Consider the following 19957-nt stretch of genomic DNA (forward strand, 5'->3'; position numbering starts at 1 on the left):
TCTGCTTCCCGGGTCTGTACACCACGTTAATGTCGTACTGTAGGAGTCGCAACATCATGGACTGAAGTCGCTTGGGTGCCTTGTAGAGAGGTTTTCGAAGAATAGCCTCAAGAGGTTTGTGATCTGAATGTATGATTGTTGATCTGCCAAATGTATACTGGTGAAATTTCTCCAGAGCGAAAACAATGGCCAGACATTCTTTCTCAATCTGTGCATAACCACATTCAGTGTTGGATAGTGCTCTACTTGCATAGGCTAGTGGTCTACCTTCCTGTAGCAGGGCTGCGCCCAGTCCCTGGCTGGAAGCATCACACTCAATATGTAGGTCCACCCTAGGATCATAGTACCTCAGCACAGGTGCCTCAGTGAGAAGTTGCTTGATTTCTGTTAATGCTGTCTCTTGTTCATCAGTCCACTCCCACTGAACTTCCTGGTGGGTGAGCCTTCTAATTGGTTCCATTACATCAGACAGTCTTGGGAGGAATTTAGCCAGATAATTGACAGTTCCTTGTAGGCGGCGAACTGCATCAACATCATTTGGTGCTTCCATATCCAGAATTGCTTCAACTTTCTTCTTGTCTGGTTTCAGTCCATCTGCAGTTATTTCATGTCCCAAGAATTCAATGTGATCAGTCTTAAAAACACACTTTACTCTGTTCAGTCTAAAGTTTCTCTCACTACACCTCTGAAGTAGTTTCTGGAGGTTTGAGTCATGTGCTTTGTCATCTTCTCCGTGCACCAACACATCATCTGCTACACAGAAAACACCTTCTAGTCTTTCCAGATTCTTGTGCAGCATCCTCTGGAATATCTCAGAACTAACCTTGGTTCCGAAAGGAAGTCGTAACCAGCGGTATCTCCCGAAAGGTGTTATAACCGTGGTAAGATAGCTGCTCTCCTCGTCAAGTACACAGTGCCAGTAGCCGTGAGTCAGGTCAACTTTACTGAACACCTTTGCTTTTGCAATCTCTGGGAGTGCATCTTCTATAGTTGGTAACGGGTATATTTCCCGTTGCAGAGAATCGTTGAGAGATTTGGGATCAATGCACACACGTAGTTGTCCCGTTTTTTTTACCTGTACAGATATTTGAGAGCACCATTCAGTAGGCTCTGTAACAGGTGCTAGCACGCCCAGCTTGACCATCCGATCAAGCTCTTCCTTCAGCTTGGGCTTTATAGCAATGGGAACTTTTCTTGGTGGGCACTGAGACGGCATAGTTCCTTCCTTCACATGAAGGTGAACAACTCCTGGAAAAGTACCTTGGGAGCCTTTGTCGAAAACATCTTTGAAGTTTGCCAGCATATCTTCTGTGGTGATGGCGTTGATTTGTTGAAAGTTGTGATAGTTGACCGTGATGAGCTGCATTTCTTCTGCTGACTTCCTGCTGAGAAGAGGTGTCAGGTTTTCCTTGATGACTTGGAATTCAATGTCATATGTTAACTTGGTCTCTGGGTTGGTGATCATCAGTGTGCACTTTCCTAGTGGCTTTGTGATTGTCTGGTTGTACATTCTCAACTGTGTTTCACTGTTCTGTAATACACTGTCCACAAACTTGATAGGGATAATGTTCACTGTCGATCCACAGTCAACTTGGAATGTCACAGTGTTCTTGTCTTCAACCACCATGTCGGCTAGTATGAGATCATTGTCTGGTGTCTTAACCTTGTTAACATCTTCTGCTTGTGTTTGTGAGAGAGTGAATACATAACTATCTTCTGGTTGGTCACAATCACCTGAGCAATTTTCTTGAGCCTGAACCCCATGTACAGGTTTCTGATTGGCTGTACAACATATGTCAAAATGGTTCTGTCTTTTGCATAGTTTGCATGTCTTTCCCCATGCTGGACAGAGTTCTTTGCGGAATACATGTTCTCTGCCGCAAAATTTGCAGGTGTTTAGACGAGGTTGCTGTCCCTGGTAGTTGTTTGACCTTTGACTGTTGTATGTGCTTCTGTTATTGTTGTTATGCTTTTGTCTGAGATGTTGTTTCTTGTCTCTGTGATCACGTGATGTGCGTTGTGTTTGTCTTGTGACTTGGTTTACTTCTGACTGTGCTGCTGTAATAACTTTCAACTGAGAAGCTGTGTTTTCATGACTTCGACAAATGTCTATGCATTTAGCTAGTGTTAGCTTGCGCTCCTGAAGCAAGCGTTTCCTAGTATTTGCATCCGATATGCCTAGGACTATTCTGTCCCTTGTAAGAGAATCTCTAAGGCAGTCACAAAAGTTGCAGGTTTTCACTAGTTGCTTTATGGCTGCTACATAAGAATCAACATTCTCGTTTGTTTGTTGGGTCCTTGTGTTAAATTTGTATCTCTCAAAAGTTTCGTTGCTTTCCCCTAGAATATGAGAATCTATCTTTTCAATAATGTCCTTCACTGCATCATTCTCTGAGGGATCGCAAGAATTGTAAACCTGTAGTCCTTCTACTCCCATGGTAGAGATTAGATACGATCTGAATATCTTCTTGTCGCTAGTATCATCGCTCCTCCCGGTGATTACACAATAATGTCCCCACATTTGCTTCCATAGATTCCAGTTTTTGACCGGATCATCCGCTAACTTTAGAGGGTCAGGCGGTCTGATATGACTCACATCATTTTTGACGGGTGCCACGCTTTGGCTAGAAGTGCCTTCCGTTGATTCGGCAGACGACATTGTCAATTTTCAGAGAAAGTTCATGCAATGTTCTTGAATTAATATTTTCAGAGTGAGATAGTAGTATAATGTTGCACAAATATCACCAGTTCAATCAGATATCACAAGTAAGCTCCATATTCGTGACTAAAGTCATGTCACTTGTCCCACGTGGTTTTCACTTCAGATACTCAAGGTCACGCGCTATCACGCACCGGTAGAATGTTAAGTTCATGTAAACTTGATAGTTAATTGTCAATGAAACAAGGGTTTCAACACAAACCGGGAGGTTAGATTCGTTGCTGAATCCGCTGCCACCATGTTTCAATATAGCGTGGGGGTGTAAAGCCCACGAAGAAAGGAAGAGAGAGATAGCGAGGTTCGGCTGTCAGCCATTTATCAAACCGGAAGTATCTTACAGTTTGTAATCCGAACATGCCAGAACTCCGTGCATCACATTGTTAACCGGGCAGTGCCAGTTATTGTAACATGACCTATCCCTGTTGTAGATTATCCCTGATTCCAAGTATCATATCCCTCATAAACAAATGTGAAGATACTTAAATTCATGAATTTATGTAAATATGATATGTATTCGTATCTCTCTGATGTGTCAGTAACTCTGATGGGAGGAAGACACAGCACTAGTACAGTATATTCTATGTAACTGTTTGATGTTGTGAATGATTTTGTGATAGTTTCGATAAATATGTTGTATGATATGCATATATGTATTAACAGTGCTTTAATTTTTTAAAAGAAAACTATTTTGGCATTACTGACAGTGAAACAGTTGACTGGAAGATCTTGTGGCTGCTACATTCCATATACTAAACCATCCTATTTAAGGGAATTTTCAGAAATAATAGCTTTGCATGACATTACGCCACTATAAGATCTTTATCACAGTACAGATAGTGAAACTGAACATATAGGATATAACATCTTTTGTACATTAGACTGTAGCTGTTCAGTTCTACATGTCAGTTATCAAATCTACATTACAGCACCAATCAATGATAAAATAAGTACCCCAGATGTGAAGGAGATGCCGTATGAGAACAACTGATTTCTATATGTTGTATATTTTCACCAGATCTTTGATGGTACTGATGCCAAAGTTGGATACCTCTGAAGATGAGATGATTAATATCAGTGACTAATTAATGTCTGTGTTACAGACATTCTGCTCAGTGACAGTGAAATGATCTGTTTGATTACAGTAATCATAGCAGTTGTTAAAATCACAAACACTAATGAGAAACTGTGTACATGCTCATGAATTAACACAGTACTTAGTACTTGACTCAAATTACCATTGCATTGAAAGTTATGTGCATGTAATATGATGTAAAGTGAACATTAGGAGTGGAAAGGATGGCACACTGTGTTTGGATTAATTTAAAGCTTTAAAAAATCCAAACCTAACAGATACCAAATCAGCAGGCATGACTGTAAATTTATAATAAACGTCCAACTTATGCCCTCACACTTCAATTTCCTAATGCTAGACATTATTGGAGCGCACTCTCCTTGTGGCTTTGAATGGTGATAATGATTTGGAGATTTTACATGCACCTTCTGACATGATGCATCCTGAATGGGACAGTATCAGTGTTTCATATTCACACTGTTTGAGCAAATACCACATATTATGCAATGAGATGCGCCGAAACTTTTCACATCTCGTTTGGTGATAAGCTCCTATTGCTTAGCAGTACTCAATCCTCTAAACCTCTAGTGACGTCACTCAATTGCTCTCGGTAGGCAGTATGTCTTGTCATATTCCAATGCCCATCCACGAGGGGGCATTACTTTAATATCATCCCTCTGCCCTGGGATATTACTTTAGTATCATGTCTTTGCCCCTAATTTTGAGTCATTACTTGTTTTGAAGATTGATATGACTTTGTCATGCCATCTCTGAATATGATCGCAAAATATGACATCATTGACAATTTCCAACACATGCCAACACCCCGTTTTGAACCTGCATCCCTTCGCTTACTAAGCTTGGCGATTTTATCCATTGACTACGAAGGATTGCTGTGAAGAATGAGATTGTTTCTCAGTGATTTTCATCAGTGAGTACCAAATATTGAAATTATATCTGAAGTATATCTTCAGTTGGTTTATAGGACAGCCTATGGCCCTTGAGCATTTCTCTCAGGAAAACATCCTTATCTTTTCGTAATGAATGCGGGTCATGCTTTATCCAATACTTATTTCAGCGTAATTTCATGACATAGCCTAAACATGTCCCTATAGCTATGATGGCCATTATAGCCAGCTGCTATCAGTCATATGGAAGGCCAGGGTATTTCACTTTTTCCAGAGTGAGTGAGTGAGTGAGTGAGTGGGTGAGTGGGTGAGTGAGTGAGTGAGTGAGTGAGTGAGTGAGTGAGTGAGTGAGTGAGTGAGTGAGTGAGTGAGTGAGTGAGTGAGTGAGTGAGTGAGTGAGTTTTACGCTGCATTGAGCAATATTCCAGCAATATCTCGGCAGGGGACCCCAGAAAATGGGCTTCACAAAATGCACCCATGTGGGGAAGTGAACCTGGGTCTTCGGTGTGACGAGCAAACACTTTAACCACTAGGCTACCCCACTGCCCTCCAGAGATAAGGAAAGCGGTTAATGATCTTGACTAAATAGATAGTTTTAAAAAACTGCTGATATTGTGGAAGGTTGCATATCCAGTGAGGACATAGTAAGTAAGTACATGCCTCACATTGTTTTTAAGAAATTGATTTGAACTTTCCACATAAGTTTGACTGTCAGCCTGAAAAAATATGATGTGATGTATCAGGTATGTTATCAGCAATGCCTAATCTTATTTTCTGAATGGGCCATGCTTTTCTAAATACTGACAATTCTAAACCAAGAGTGAGTGTTTTCTGCAATCAGATTGGTTACTTACCCTTGTCTAACAGTGTCAAGACACTGCCCACTAATATATTAACAGCACTACCGTACTACTTTCCCTGCATGAATTTGCATAATGGAGGAATTTTACCAACATTGACTCACTTATGACATACGGAAATTACCGATGTTTTGAGAATTCAAGTCGATGGAAGGGAAAGGAGATAGATCTGTTTCTCTTGTGTTGTTTATTAACAAGGGGAATTACAATGCAGCAACTTAAGACAATAACTATGGCAAAAAACAGCAAGATGTAAGATTTGAATCATTTGATTCACACAGGTTGGCTGAAGTGTCTGTTCCACACAGTTCAAAATATACATTGAGGTGTTCGGTAAGACAAATACTTTGTTCACTGGTCCCTCGGGCACCATGACTTCAGGTACCCTCAACCCATGCCCACCTCATGACCAGTGAACAACTTAAAACATCCTTCAATGATCTTTATTCACAAAGCATTCATGTTTTTAATTTGGTACAATATTCAAAGTTTACACATCATTATTCAGCCAAAGAATAAGTTAATGTTACTTGTTCCAAGATATTGATCTCCTAAATACACCAATACCAGCACTCCGGATGTTTCCACTTCCATTGGAAATTCCAATGATAGCATTGACATGGCTCCATCTTGTCACTCTTCTATCCCATGCTAGGATCATGTTTAAAGTTTAACAACATACTGCACTGAATCCAGCAGTGTACAGGAGAGGTCATGTACCCGGCCATTTTACAGGGGTCTGATCGCCAACGTGTCGATTCTCGTGCCGTTGCCACTGTTTCATCATCTAGGCTCTCTTCACATTTGCAAAGTTTGTCAATCATGTCTATAGTGGGAATGTTTCAGGGCAGACACATCATAAATGTCAGCTTCATTTATCAACAGTTGGCTTAACTTACCACAATCACATCCATGTGGTCATTCTTGACTGGACCAGTCTATGGAAGATTACATGAGGTGGAAAAGGTTGCATAAAGTGGTACTGCAGCAACTGAGATTAACATGAAGACATGTAATATGTTATTCATCAAGTTTAATAAATGAAATGACGTAATACATTTTCTTTTGTGAACATTATTGACAGTTATTCATTTTGAACATGATGTAACCATCTCCCCCATCTTCCTTCAAGTCCAAAAAAGATCATATCACACCTTCACTGAGGTCTCTACTCTGGTTACCTGTCAATTTCCAGATTTACTTAAAAATTCTATGCATCAATTTCAAAGCTCTTCATGGACAAACACTTGAATACCTCTCCAGTCTTCTGTGTCAGTATATCCCATCTCGACCATTACGATCCCAAAATCGCCAGTAACTTGTCATGCCTAAAGTTTGACTCTCATCCTGTGAGAACATTGAATCTCTGGACACATTTAAATCACCTCTATAAAATCATTTCTTTAATCTTGCCTTTTACTAGGCTTTCTATATTTTAACTGTCTCTCTGTATGTAGTTTTATTCAACTAACTTTTTCTCCTATAGTATTGTAGCAACATGAGCAGGTTTTAGTACCTGGATGTAGTGCCATATAAATACCCACATTATTATGTTTTACAGATTAAGATTGAAATGCAGCAGAGAGGGTTCAGGTGATCCTGGCACAGTCAGGCCGGTAAGGCTCATCATCAGCTGAGGGCCCTTGCCCCCTCTACACGCAGCCCAGACAGCGAATGGGACTTCTCCCAGGAAACACTGCCTAGTCGAACCCACCAAGAACTTTCCGGAGAATATGAAGGCTCCCCAACACTGCAGCCTTCTGCATTACCCAGATTGTCAGAAGGGCTGTGCTCCCGGTGGAGAACCTGGGCACTCTCGTGATCTGCGCCAAGATCCTGATCTCTTGGCGCAGATCAGGAGGTACCAAACCAAGGGCACCGAGAACAATGGGGAGCCTGACAACAGTGTACTCGGGATGCAAGCCGGACATTTTAAATGCAAGGTTCGCATATTTATCATGCTTTTCCTGAATCTTGCCTATCACATTGCTGTCAAAAGGGACAGAAAATTCTATGATATAAATAATTTCATTGGTTTTATCAAAAAGGACAAGATCAGGTTTGTTGGCAGGAATTCGTCTTAGACTGTATATTGGCCTATTCCAGAGAAGTTTAAAAACATCATTTTCCAGGACGCCCTGGACATGTTCAGGGTCGTACCATGAGTGGACCTTGGAGTCAAAGCCACAGGCATGGCCGAGACGATAGTCAAAGCCATGCCATCATGTCTTTTAAGATATGTTGTTTGTGCCAAGGAAGGGCATCCACTGACAAGGTGTTGGACAGTCTCTGTGAATTCATTGCAAAGACGACATTTCATGTTAACATTTTGATTAAGAATCACATTCTGGCGATTGCGAGTGGGAAGTGACTGGTCCTGAGCAGCTGAAAGGAAGCCCTCAGTTGCACATTTGAGACCAGCCAACTTCATCCAGGAGTCGGTTGGATTGCTGTTACACACTGCATATACACATGATGCAGTGGCTTCTCAGACAGCTTCTCCACAAAGGACCGACTCTGGGCAGACTTGGTGAAAGACTTCACCTGGTTTACTCCCATCACTGTACCGTCCAGCAGTACACTCAACAAAATCAACTTCAAATTTTCGATTGTGTAAAACACACTTGGCAGGCTTCATTCTTATTATTGGATAATAGCATGTATTATTTCTCATACCTGGGGGACAGCCATATAGGCTACGAGAGGCTAACCACATTGCAACCCATCATCATGCTACTTTCAAAGAGCTCCTTGAAAAAAATGTTTCTTACTACAACTTGTTTTACAATATCCATAAATAGTTTGGTTTGTTCAATTTCTGGGATTCACTGGAATTCAACATTGGCCAATTGTACCATTTAAAACCTGCAGCTGATGCCCTTGGTTTTAAATTAAATTTGCCTATGTGAATTCCAATGAATTCTGGAAAGTGAACAAACCAAACTATTTATTGTGTAAGTGTATGCTATAGATCCCACTTACTATAAATTCCTGAATAAATGAAACTTCAGGAACAGATATATTTTTAGATTCCCCAATACCATTACCTGAGGGTCCAAGGGTGCATGGTCAAACCATTGATCACACGCTTAGCAATGAATACGGTTTCCATTATAGCTGTCATGGCTGCCAGAAAGAATACATATTCTTGTGGCATTGTTTCCTCCTTAGTTATTGGATAACACAAATCACTAACTTACCTGAGTAAACATGTTGATTCTTTCCTTGAGTACATTACACAGAAGCGCTTCAATCTGAAAAATTAAATTAATAGTTATTATTAAATAGTTGCTCTACAAAGCCTATTTGTTTTTAAATAAGGCTACCTCATTCCCTCTACACCAGCAGACTGGATCTACCAGAGGTGTAATAAAGCAAAATATACCTCATGTGCCTTCTACGCTTCATTCAAAATATTGGATTGTCGCTTTCAAAACATTTTTCAGTGTACGACTCATTCATTGTGATTAGTATTGTTGAGATTACCTACAGACATCTTGTTTGTATTTTATTAGACCCATATGCAAGTTAAAAGGCAACAATCATTCTCAAAGTGAGCAACCTCATTTTCATACAGTAGACTGGTTCTACCAGTCACCATAATCCAAAGTTATATATAGCTCACACACCAGATTTTAAAATAATGGACTGTGACGTCTAAAATATTTTCAGCATACTATCAACCCATTGGTCATGATTAGCATTGTGTTTGTATTTTATAACACTTTAATAGTAGCATTATTAATGGTGGTTGTGGAACATATCTTATATAAGTCTTATACTTATCAGTAACATAGATCTAGGTCCCCTTTCAAAAAACTCCAAAACAAAAAGACACGACCCGTCTCCCTTCACACAAGCCCATAGTGAGCAGCCGACTGCGCTGTGGCATGGCCTATTCACTAGACTAAACAAATGTCTAAATGAGAATCGATCGATACTGTCTGGCTGAGGAGACAGTGTGCAATGGCTCTACAGCTTATCAGTAATCACGTGTTGCTATATTCAGAGTAACCAAATCGATTATTGGTTCAGTGTTGTATTCATGTCTTATGTAGTTGTTTAGGTAGCTACAATGTGGTTAAAAAATGGGGTTACAAGTCGTATTACTACTTTAAAACAAACCAGTGGGATGACCGTTACTTGGCTTTTGACGACAGCAAGTCTAAAAATTATTCTCTAAAATAAGCTGGTGGTGCAGAAGCTTGTAGTCAGCTGTCCTCAGGGGTGTGGTGACTTACACTCGGCAGTCCGCAGGACTCCACTATATTGATTTCAATGAAACAGTTTAACATGTATCTTCTATTATGCCGTTGGTTTTAGTAATAAATGCCTGTTAGGCTTGTTGTATCCCTTGTTTTATATACTTTTTTTTCTCGTCCTCGCTTATAGAATATGTTTTATGAATCTTTGATCTAATTTCATTTTCTATTTTGTTGTATTTTTCTAGTTTGCTTATGATCAAATGAAACTCATTTGCGTTTGAAACATGATCTTCTATCATGTTTACCTTTGATACCGCAAGTATTCTAATTTTATTGTGTTTCTTTGCTTTATGATTCAATTTTAATTTTTAATTTGTTTCAATACAATACACCGACCCAACTGTTCCTGCCACTACGGCTGCTAATTCAAGTCCTAACACCACCAGTGTGGCTACAACTGTTGTTAACAACCCAACTCCTACTGCTCCTAATCCCATGCTAGCTGCCATTAGGGTGGTATCAGCACCATCTATGTAGTGTAAGGCTCTACTGTATTTTTTGTGTAGTGATGCCTAAGGATCCTGCTCTTGTTTTAGATGGTGTTTTATTTCACATATCGGTTTCAGTCGAAATCCGTCTGCACTTCCTTTTATATTTCCTTCATCATCTATGGCTGGATACAGCCCCATTCTGTTTGTCTATAATATACTTCATAAATTAGTCTTCAATTATGTGTCATTTAATTTTTGATCGATATATTTTAAGCCTATAAAGCTTAAATTATGGAACAGGTAAACTTGTGAGACAGAAATATTTGTATTAGCTGTAATACGAACCCCAGCAAGGCTTGTTGATGGTGGATAGCCTTTTCTTATTATGATTCGACAAGTTTTATTCTCATGTCTTTTATCCCAAGATATTGAACAGCCATTTAAAAGTGGTCTTAGTCCGGTGGGACTCTTAGCGAGATATACGTCTATAATTAGTGTTGTGTGTGGTTTAATAACATAATTTTCATCTAAAAAATGATACTGTCGGTAATAGTTTATTTCATTAATATTTAAAACAGTAAGATCGTTGACTGGTACTAACATGTTGCCAGTGTAACCTGGTATTCATAACACTTGTACAGGATTATATTCTGAGGGAATATAGTATGTGAAAATGATGCCGTTGTTAATAATTTTGGAAATGAAGCCATTTTGATAAAAACTGATGTAAGGGTTGGTTAGTGTTATTTTAATTACTCATTCAAAATCTGTAAAATCTGCTGGTGGCATTCATTTGTATACTCTATCTTTAAACTATAAGAGGTATAGGGTGTCTTCCTCACCCGGTAAATCGAATCCATTTGTGTCTCCCAGATCACCAAGTGTTACATTGGATACCATATATAATATATAATACAGCTAGAAAATAGTTTCAAATTGTTTTTCTGATAATGTCTCGTGTATGAACTTCAAACCAATAAATCTGATGTGCTCGGTTAGAAAAATCTTGGTTAGAGTTACAGTGTCTTCCACTATAACTGTGACATCTCGCAAACTGGTGAGTGAAACACTCCCCACCCGTGCGTGAATTGAGCAAAGGCGGCCCTGGTGTTTTTTAACCCATCAGTGTTTGATTCCTTTCACGATTTCAATATTGCTCTGCGGTGGTTCACCTATGAAAACTTGGATTGCAAGCGTGGTATTATCCGAGAGGCTTTCTAGGAGGATGGTTACACCAGCAAATTCAGGAACCAACTGCAATACCGCATTCTCAACAGGTTCACACAATAGCATATGGACTGCTCTACTAGAGGCTGGTGTGATGATTACACTGCGTCTCTGTGATGGGACGTAAGCCATGAGCAGGGTTCCTTTGTTTATGACTTTCTTTAGGTAGTGTCTTTGTTTTCCATGAAAACATATGGGGAGATTAGTGTTTTGTTGAGAAGCCAGTTGATTTGAGCTGGTAACATCATCCACTTGTTGTTGTCTGTGTGTATTAGATGGTATGGTAAGTTTTGATAAATATCTGCAGGCCTATCAAAGTCTTCTAAATCAGTTTACAACCGAACAATGGGTGTATTAACCATTCATCTGTGTTGCTGCGAATTATATTGCATGGTGTGAGGTTCATAGATCCAAATGTATCTAGTTCAAAAGTACTACCAGATCCACCAGCGGCTGGGACTTCAACTCGTTTGTAAACATTGTTCACAAGCTTAAAAGCGAATATTTTACCATCTATTCCTGCATCATGAAACCCTCTAGTACCACCTAAGTCTGATAAACCAACATTAATGCATCTTTTTATTCACATTCCTGTAACTTGATTACTTGCCATTTTTGTATATGTAGTGTTACGCTTAGGTATCCTATATCTACAGCATTATTTCTTGTATCTAAAATTGATACTCTTAATTCGGGAATATTACCACTTGTATATTTTTTATACTGGCGAGATGAAAATGACTAGGTGTGACCCTCATTGTATTTTTCTGTTTTAACCCGGACAGCCCTCAACCACGTGGAAGAATGCTTACTTTGTATATTATCAGTTTTGCTAAGCTGGTCGACATGAACGCATAGCTCATAGAATTAGATCTGATGCTCTGGCCAGGGGCTATTGTCAGTGATGACAGCCCTAGCGTCTCCACCAACTTGTTACTGATTATCAGTCTGTTTTTCCCCTTGTTGTCTAACATAACTGTTCCATTTGAGTCATTTATTTTAAGCTCAGCTCCTAAGGGTTTGAAATTTCATCATTGAGAGAACACTGTAGTAACCATCTTCTATTGTGTTTTACGAACCACTGACATTCAACACATTGGGTTTTTTTATTTCCAATGTTTAACCATCGCAAGTAGTACGTGATACCACACAGGGCTATTTCAAGTTGGCCAGACGTGTTATCAATGACATGTGTAAGTTGAATGGTCTCACCGTTCATTATATCCGGAAGCGTAATGTACATATTATAATATATATCATAAATAATAATAATATGCATAAACCGGAAGTACGTTATTGTAAAAACGACATAAACACCTCTGACTACACGCACATGAAATTTGTGGTGTCCTGTGGACAGCCGACTGCAAGTCCTCACTCAGATGGTTCGTATTTTATAGCCAGATACATGGATGTGTTTGAACATTTCACAGTGTGGAGCGCGATGGATGGATGTGGACAGGATGAACTGAGTAAATCTGTGTTTACATTGCACGTGTACTACCATATTAGACATATTCTCAAAGAAATAACCGCACCAATACCTCAGGATAAGGCATGGAATGCAATAAACAATCCGTATGATAGACGGGCATACGAACGATTTTGCCGGGACCGAATCATGGATTAGGAATTCCTATCGTTCACAATCAGTCTCTCGCGGAAGCCAGCTACAATGTGGTTAAAAAATGGGGTTACAAGTCGTATTACTACTTTAAAACAAACCAGTGGGATGACCGTTACTTGGCTTTTGACGACAGCAAGGATTACTGCGTGTGGAGGTTTAAACAAGGGCCAGGTGATGATTGTAAAAAATTTATGCTAGATATGTCGAAAGGATACACTCACGCAGGTTTTTCCATTAAGACGTATTTGTGGACTATTCTAGGGGCCCAATCACACTGCTTATGACTTGCAGAAACAGTTTGTGGCTAATATTGAGGATGCTATTGCATCACCGGTAGATCTACCTAGTTCTATAAAATGATACCAGGACACGGTACAATACGTCAGGTCAAAGGTTGACTGTGTGTTCAGCGTGGGATTGTTCATGGCTCCTAGCGACATGCGTCTGAGAATCAATAAAATAATGGGCTACAACAATGAAATAATCATCGCTACAGCCGACCAAATATTAGGTGTTAATGCTGATATAAACATCTCCCACATACCCCCACACCTCCATACTGATGAAACTGGTATAGTGCAACCACCACCAGAGCCAACATACAGACAATCGCAAGTCACCCACACGGTCTCCCCAACAGTGCAGGCGGTCAACCAGCAACATATCAATTGTAAAACAGCTCTAGCTGTTGGAGGTGTTGCGGTCGGTTTCTGTCTTATTTGGTTAAGTGGGGGAACCCCCTAGTTGGGACCTGCGGTCAGCTGTATGCATGTCACTGAAGGACCCTCCTAGCTGCAATGTGCACCAGCCCAGCAACGGCGACGATGAATGCCCACTGATTTTGACCAAGCCACACAGAAGTTTTACCCAGTGTGCTGAGCAAACACAATGCGATACCTCCTAGGATTAGGATACCGGGCAGGGCTTCTGCGGCCTTACCAGAGAGTTTAGCCAAGGCTTCCCCGAGCGATTTAAGATGTTTTTTTATCCAGTCTCTGACATCATCACGACTCAGGGGTGTGGTGCACCACTTGGGGAACCCCCCGTCAGCGATACGACCAGAGTTGATATGATGAAGCCCAATACCGTCAGAACACTGGGAATGGTGATCCTGTTGGCTAAAGTAGCATCCTCGTTCAGTATTCTGTTGATTGTTTCCCGAATGCGGCTGATCTGGGATCGAACCTGTTCAAGATTCGAGGAAGCAGATTCCAATTGTCCACGTCTATCGTCTTCTAAGTTACTAATTCGTTCCAAGATAAGACACTTCATATCCTCGTCTTCCGTTTCGCTGAGTTAGGTTTTTTCATGAGCTATGTGCTTGTCGAGTTCGTTCAGTTTTCCCATGTTGTTCACAAGTTCGCTGCGTTTCAAAGCTTCGTCTAGGCCGTACATTTCCCTCATTGGAAATTTAAACCCCTGCAAAGGTTTGTCGCAGTATTTACTCAACAGTTTTTCAACGCTGTCAGACGCCTCTGTAGTACGCTGTGTAATGCCACAAGTTCTGATCGTAAGATTTGCAGATCTTGAACAACTTTGGGGGGGACTTGCAGTTGGCTGTCCACAGGACACCCCATTTTAGGTTTTGCACCACCACATTCATGCATGTTTAGTTTTTCACGGATAAAATCAGTACCATAACGACTGGCTAGAGTTGACAAGGCAAGCAAGGCAAGGTAGTTTTTATCGCTTTTTAATCCTTTGTAATAATCATCTACTGCTGTTTCTAACATTGTGGCTCTTGCTTGTGAACCAATAAATGAAGTATCTTCATCATAATCGACATCTGGCGGAGCAGAAGCTCCCAAATCATCCATCTCAATATCTTCCATATTTTGAAATTATATTGTATTAAATATTAATATGTATAATGTCTTATGGTAGAAAGCAAAATCCTTTTCGAAGATTAACTAGGCATCAAAGCTGTGTGCAAGTCGGTTACTATTACGAATAACCCCAGTAAGACAGACCAGAACCAAACACTGTTGGTTATATTCCCAAACTTGTGTGAGAACGACGTCATAGTACCTGGTACAGCACGATTAATGTTTAACATCACTTTGACTTCAGGTAACGACAAACGTGAGCTAGTGAATAATGTGGGTCGTGCTATGGTCAAGAAGGTCATTATAAAAATTAGCGGCAATGAGGTGCTTAGCATAGACAACAGGGATATATATTACTGTTACACAGACCTGTGGAAAAGTGAGGAAGAACGTGGAAACAGTGTATACTAGGCACTCAGCAGCAAAAGATCGAATAGGCTACGTATCTGGTACACATTCACACCAGATGAAACATTCAGACTGCCGAATAGAGAAAAAGCAATTGCCGAAGCGTATGGGAATAGGTTTTTCATCCGACTTCACTTTGAGTTGCTAACCTCACACGCGCCATTTTACCAAGCCGCATTGGGTGATAAGCTGGAATACGAACTCACGTTCAATGATTACAGCAAAGTCATTCGTCCACCAACCGGTGATGAGGGCAGTCAGGGCATCTGATTAGGGCATCTTGCCAGGCAGATTCAAAATCAGTACTCTGGGAAAATGACCTTCCTGTACGATAGGATACTGCGAAACAGTATGGTACCATGTGATAAGAGCGACACCGTATGGAATATCAACATGAATGTGCCGGCACAATTGATGAAAGGTATATGATCCATTCGAAACAGACAGCGAGAAATTTTTCAATCCAGAAATCACCAAAGTAGAAGTAACCATAGAGTGAGTGCCTAATCAGTTATTTAGCCATGGAATGAAAGCATACCAGCAGTGGGATGAAATAAAGAAACTGCCAACGATCAGGCAAAACTCAATAGTTGACAACGTGACCAGTGACCTTGATCTCTACTTCGTGAATATTGGCGGTTACTTAACAACAAAGTACGCGTATGGTTGGATATGAGATCGATGGATAATAACAGTTTATACGGTAGTGGGCGCTGCATCAAAAATGGAAGCAAGCGGATAACCATTTAATTAACAAAGAAGGCTCAATCAGGTGGGAAATTGAAATTATATTTATATGTAATTATGGACGCGCAACTTAATATAGACAATGAGAGATTCATGCAAGCCATCTACTGACCTGCTGGTCAGGCAATTTCGTAACCCCCACACCTTCAGGGGTCTGCTGTCTGCAGGACCCCCAACTCTGCCCCACAGTCCACACTGCACTATAATATGTGAGACGGGTTGTGGGAAGACCGTTTCGTACTGTATTTGTTGGAGGGCTATTGTAAGGAAGTATTTGAAAAAATTGTGATCCTGTGCCCTACTATAAACATGCATAAAACGTACAAGGAAAGAACTTGGGTGATGACGGACATGGACATACACAGAGTTGATCCAGGGACATGGCTACAAGAGTATTTAACATTGTTTCACCAAAAATTTACAGGGAAACCAACATTGTTCCTACTGGACGACTGTAGCACAAACAGAGAGATAACAAAAAAGAGAGACCTGCCGTCGTATTTCGCCTTCTCTGGCCGACATGCAAACAAACCACAGCACATGGGTGTTGACACAAAAATTCAACTTAGTGTTGAAAGATTTGAGGGAGCAGACGCGTTCGGGGGTATTATTTCACTGCAAGGACAGGGATTCGTTCGAGGCGTGTTTGAGAGAGAACGAAGTGACGAGTAAATCACAACGGGAACAGGTGAAGAAACAGCTCTCTGAAACTAAACATGTCAAGCTCGTGTTGAAAACTGACCAGCCAGTGGATTACCATGTGACCTAACAGTGGCCTGCGACCAGTTTTTTGTTAGTAATAGTAATTGGTCTGGAGACCAAACATATGGACGGATTGCACCAACGCACCATGTTTCGCAAACCACCAAGAAGCATGCTTTTTCACGTGCGAGCAGACCACGTGATCTTGACCACGTGGGAGACTGACGAATCAATCAGTGTGTTGTACAGGATTGTTCGAGTAAGGTGACTGTTGGTCACGATTGTATTAGATTGTCCAGGTAGGATGCAGTTATATAGTTAAATAGAATTTTAACAGACAGTTCATCAAATTAGAAGTAGCCCATATGTAGCTGTAACAGTGCCGCAATCTTGGAATACTAATAGATAGTGTAGATAATAGAATTTAAAGTTTCATATTAAGTTTCTTTCCCCATTATAAGAGATTCACGATGAATTCCCCATGTTTGTTGGTTAGATTGTTTATACATACATTTATAGCCAAGAGAATCACGTTTTGTTCCCCAAATAGTACACAACAACACATAACTTTTCAATTCCACTGTGCACCAAAGGTAGCAGAGCGTGGTTTTCTGTTACATTCGTTAGAACCAATAGAAATAGAACTTATATGACATTTAGACAGATAGAAAGCTTCCACCCAATTATGGTGGAAACTGAAACAGATAGCCAGCCTAGGGCAACAACTTCGATGACTAGATGTCTGTCAGCGACAGATGAATGTGTCTGTGTGTTCGCGATAAAACAAAAAAAGGCAACAGCCAAATCGAGTTGTACCAAAGCTCGGAATAAACTCGTTTCTTTGATAGAAAGTGATGATCAACCATCACAGAAACAGATAAGGGATAGCGTAGATCACATGAATGAGCTTTTTGTGAAAGCAATAGATGTTATGCTGGAACTTTCAAAGGTTTATGTTAAAAAGGACGATCGTGAGAACGTTAACAAGTTGGATCACGAACTTAGTAGATTAGAGGAGGAAAACAACACAGTTCTTGAATCTGTAGAGAGATATTTACAAAGTAGATCTGAATCTAGCAGATCAGAACAAAGCTATCTTTCCGGTAGGGGGTTGCATATGCTTTTCAACGAGGGTGTCCAGCAACAAAGTGTTGTGTTTCGGCGACAGTCTCGTGTTGCATTTAGGCAGCAATCTGAGGAAGCTGCCCATGAACGTTTGACATCTAAAGGACCTAACCAAGGTAAGGATAAGCTACCGCTGCATGTTAGTGAAACAGCACGCTCAGGTAAGTCTGATAATCAAGCCATAGGGAATGATAAGTGGAAACAGTTAAAGAGTGTTTCCATACCTGTCTTTTCTGGTGACGTGAAAACCTACCAAAGCTGGAAGGCTGCCTTTAGGACTTGGATTGATCAGTCCCCAGCTACATCTGAGTATAAGTTGTTGCAATTACGCCAATATCTATCGGGGGAAGCCTTGAAATCAATTCAGTCTTTAGGTCATAGTTCAGCAGCTCATGATGTTGCTCTGGAACGTCTTGAAAGGAAATTTGGTGGGAAACGGCGACAGATTGCAATCCAAAATGAGGAAATTAGTAATTTTAAGCCAATCCGTGAGGGTCATGTTGAGGATCTGGAGAAATTTTGGAAGTTGCAGTCACAAACATCAGAGAATCAGATAGGGTAGAGGAGTTGGGAAATGGTCTCCTTTATGTAACTTTGTTGAAAAAGATGACTGAGCCTATGGTAGCACAATATCAAAAATGGGTGTTTGAAAGGGACAGGCAGGAGTCAGTAGAGACTCTCAGAGAATGGATAATGTTAGAAGCAGAATTTCAGATTGTGGCAAGGGAGGCAGTATGTGGATTGAATACACCAGGTAAGAGATCAAACCCCAAACAAAAAATGTCTAGCACATTTGTCAGTGATGTTATAGTTTGTGGCCTATGCTTTGGACAGCATGAGATTGGGAATTGCAAGACTTTCAAAAGTATGCTTGTTCCTGATAGATGGAATGTAGCTAAATGACTGAGACTTTGTTTTTGTTGTCTTAAGGGCAATCATCTTGGGAACAGCTGTCGTCAAAATAGGGCATGTGGTATATCTGGTTGTGCAAAAAATCACAACAGATTATTACATAACATAAACCTCAGACCAAATGAACTCAGTGTTGATTCTACTAGCGGCAACCTTGAGAAAAATAAAGCAGAACCACAGGTTGTGGAGCAAGTGGTTAAAATGGATCCTGATGAAGAGCACACAGTCTAAAACACATGATCAAACTGAAATATCTCATGCAACAATACCACCAGTGTCAAATAAGTTGAAAGGTCTTCGCACTGTTCCCGTGGTACTAAAGAACGGAACAAAGAGCATAACAGTAAATGCTTTGCTTGATGATGCAAGCAAGAAGTCGTACATCAATGCGGACATTGCAGCTGAGTTCGGATTACAGGGTGAACCACAAAAGTTCTTCGTAAAGGTTCTCAACGGTCACAAAGAATCGTTTGACACAAAATTAGTAGAATTCAGGCTTGAAAGCATCATTGGTGATTTAGGTATCCAGATGTCTGCAATGACAACAAATGCTGTGACTGGCAATTTGCAAGTGATAGATTGGCAAAACCATAGTTGCAAATGGGCACATTTGCAAAATATCCCATTCCCAAAAGTAGCTAAGCCTTACGTGGTCAATTTGCTTATTGGTGTTGATCAGTTAGATTTGCATCAGTCATATAGAGAAGTAACTGGACATTCAGGCGATCCAGTTGCAAGACTTACTCCACTCGGATGGACTTGCATTGGACACTTGTCTGATCAAGGTAAGTTTGAACAAAGTAGCTTTCTTCATAGACAACAGAGATGTTGAGCTGAACCAGTTACTGCACAAGTTCTGGGAAGTAGATGAAGGAAATACAACATCATCTCAAATAAAGCATGATGATGATGGGGTTTTACAAACAGCACATGAAACACTCTCACATAAAGATGGCAGATATGAAATAGGCATTCCTTGGAATGAAAATGTTCATTTGCTGACTGACAACTATAATATGGCTGTTAAACGTCTGAACAGTACTGAAAAGAAGCTGTCTAAACATCCAGAGATAGCCAAGGCTTATGATGACATCATTTCTGAGGACTTATCAAAAAGGATACATTCCG

General features: G+C 40.4%; 1 protein-coding gene across 2 annotated transcripts in view; it reads right to left on the minus strand.

Moving 5' to 3' along the window:
- Positions 1-19957, minus strand: part of LOC137288066 (EF-hand calcium-binding domain-containing protein 6-like) — a 244859-nt gene that overhangs the window by 133185 nt on the left and 91717 nt on the right. For both annotated transcript variants that reach the window (XM_067820444.1, XM_067820445.1), the window contains one exon: positions 8760-8813. In XM_067820444.1, the coding sequence (XP_067676545.1) occupies positions 8760-8813 (54 nt within the window). The remainder of the gene's footprint in view (positions 1-8759; positions 8814-19957) is intronic.

This window comes from Haliotis asinina, chromosome 6 (genome assembly GCF_037392515.1).
Source record: "Haliotis asinina isolate JCU_RB_2024 chromosome 6, JCU_Hal_asi_v2, whole genome shotgun sequence".
Taxonomy (NCBI): domain Eukaryota; kingdom Metazoa; phylum Mollusca; class Gastropoda; order Lepetellida; family Haliotidae; genus Haliotis; species Haliotis asinina.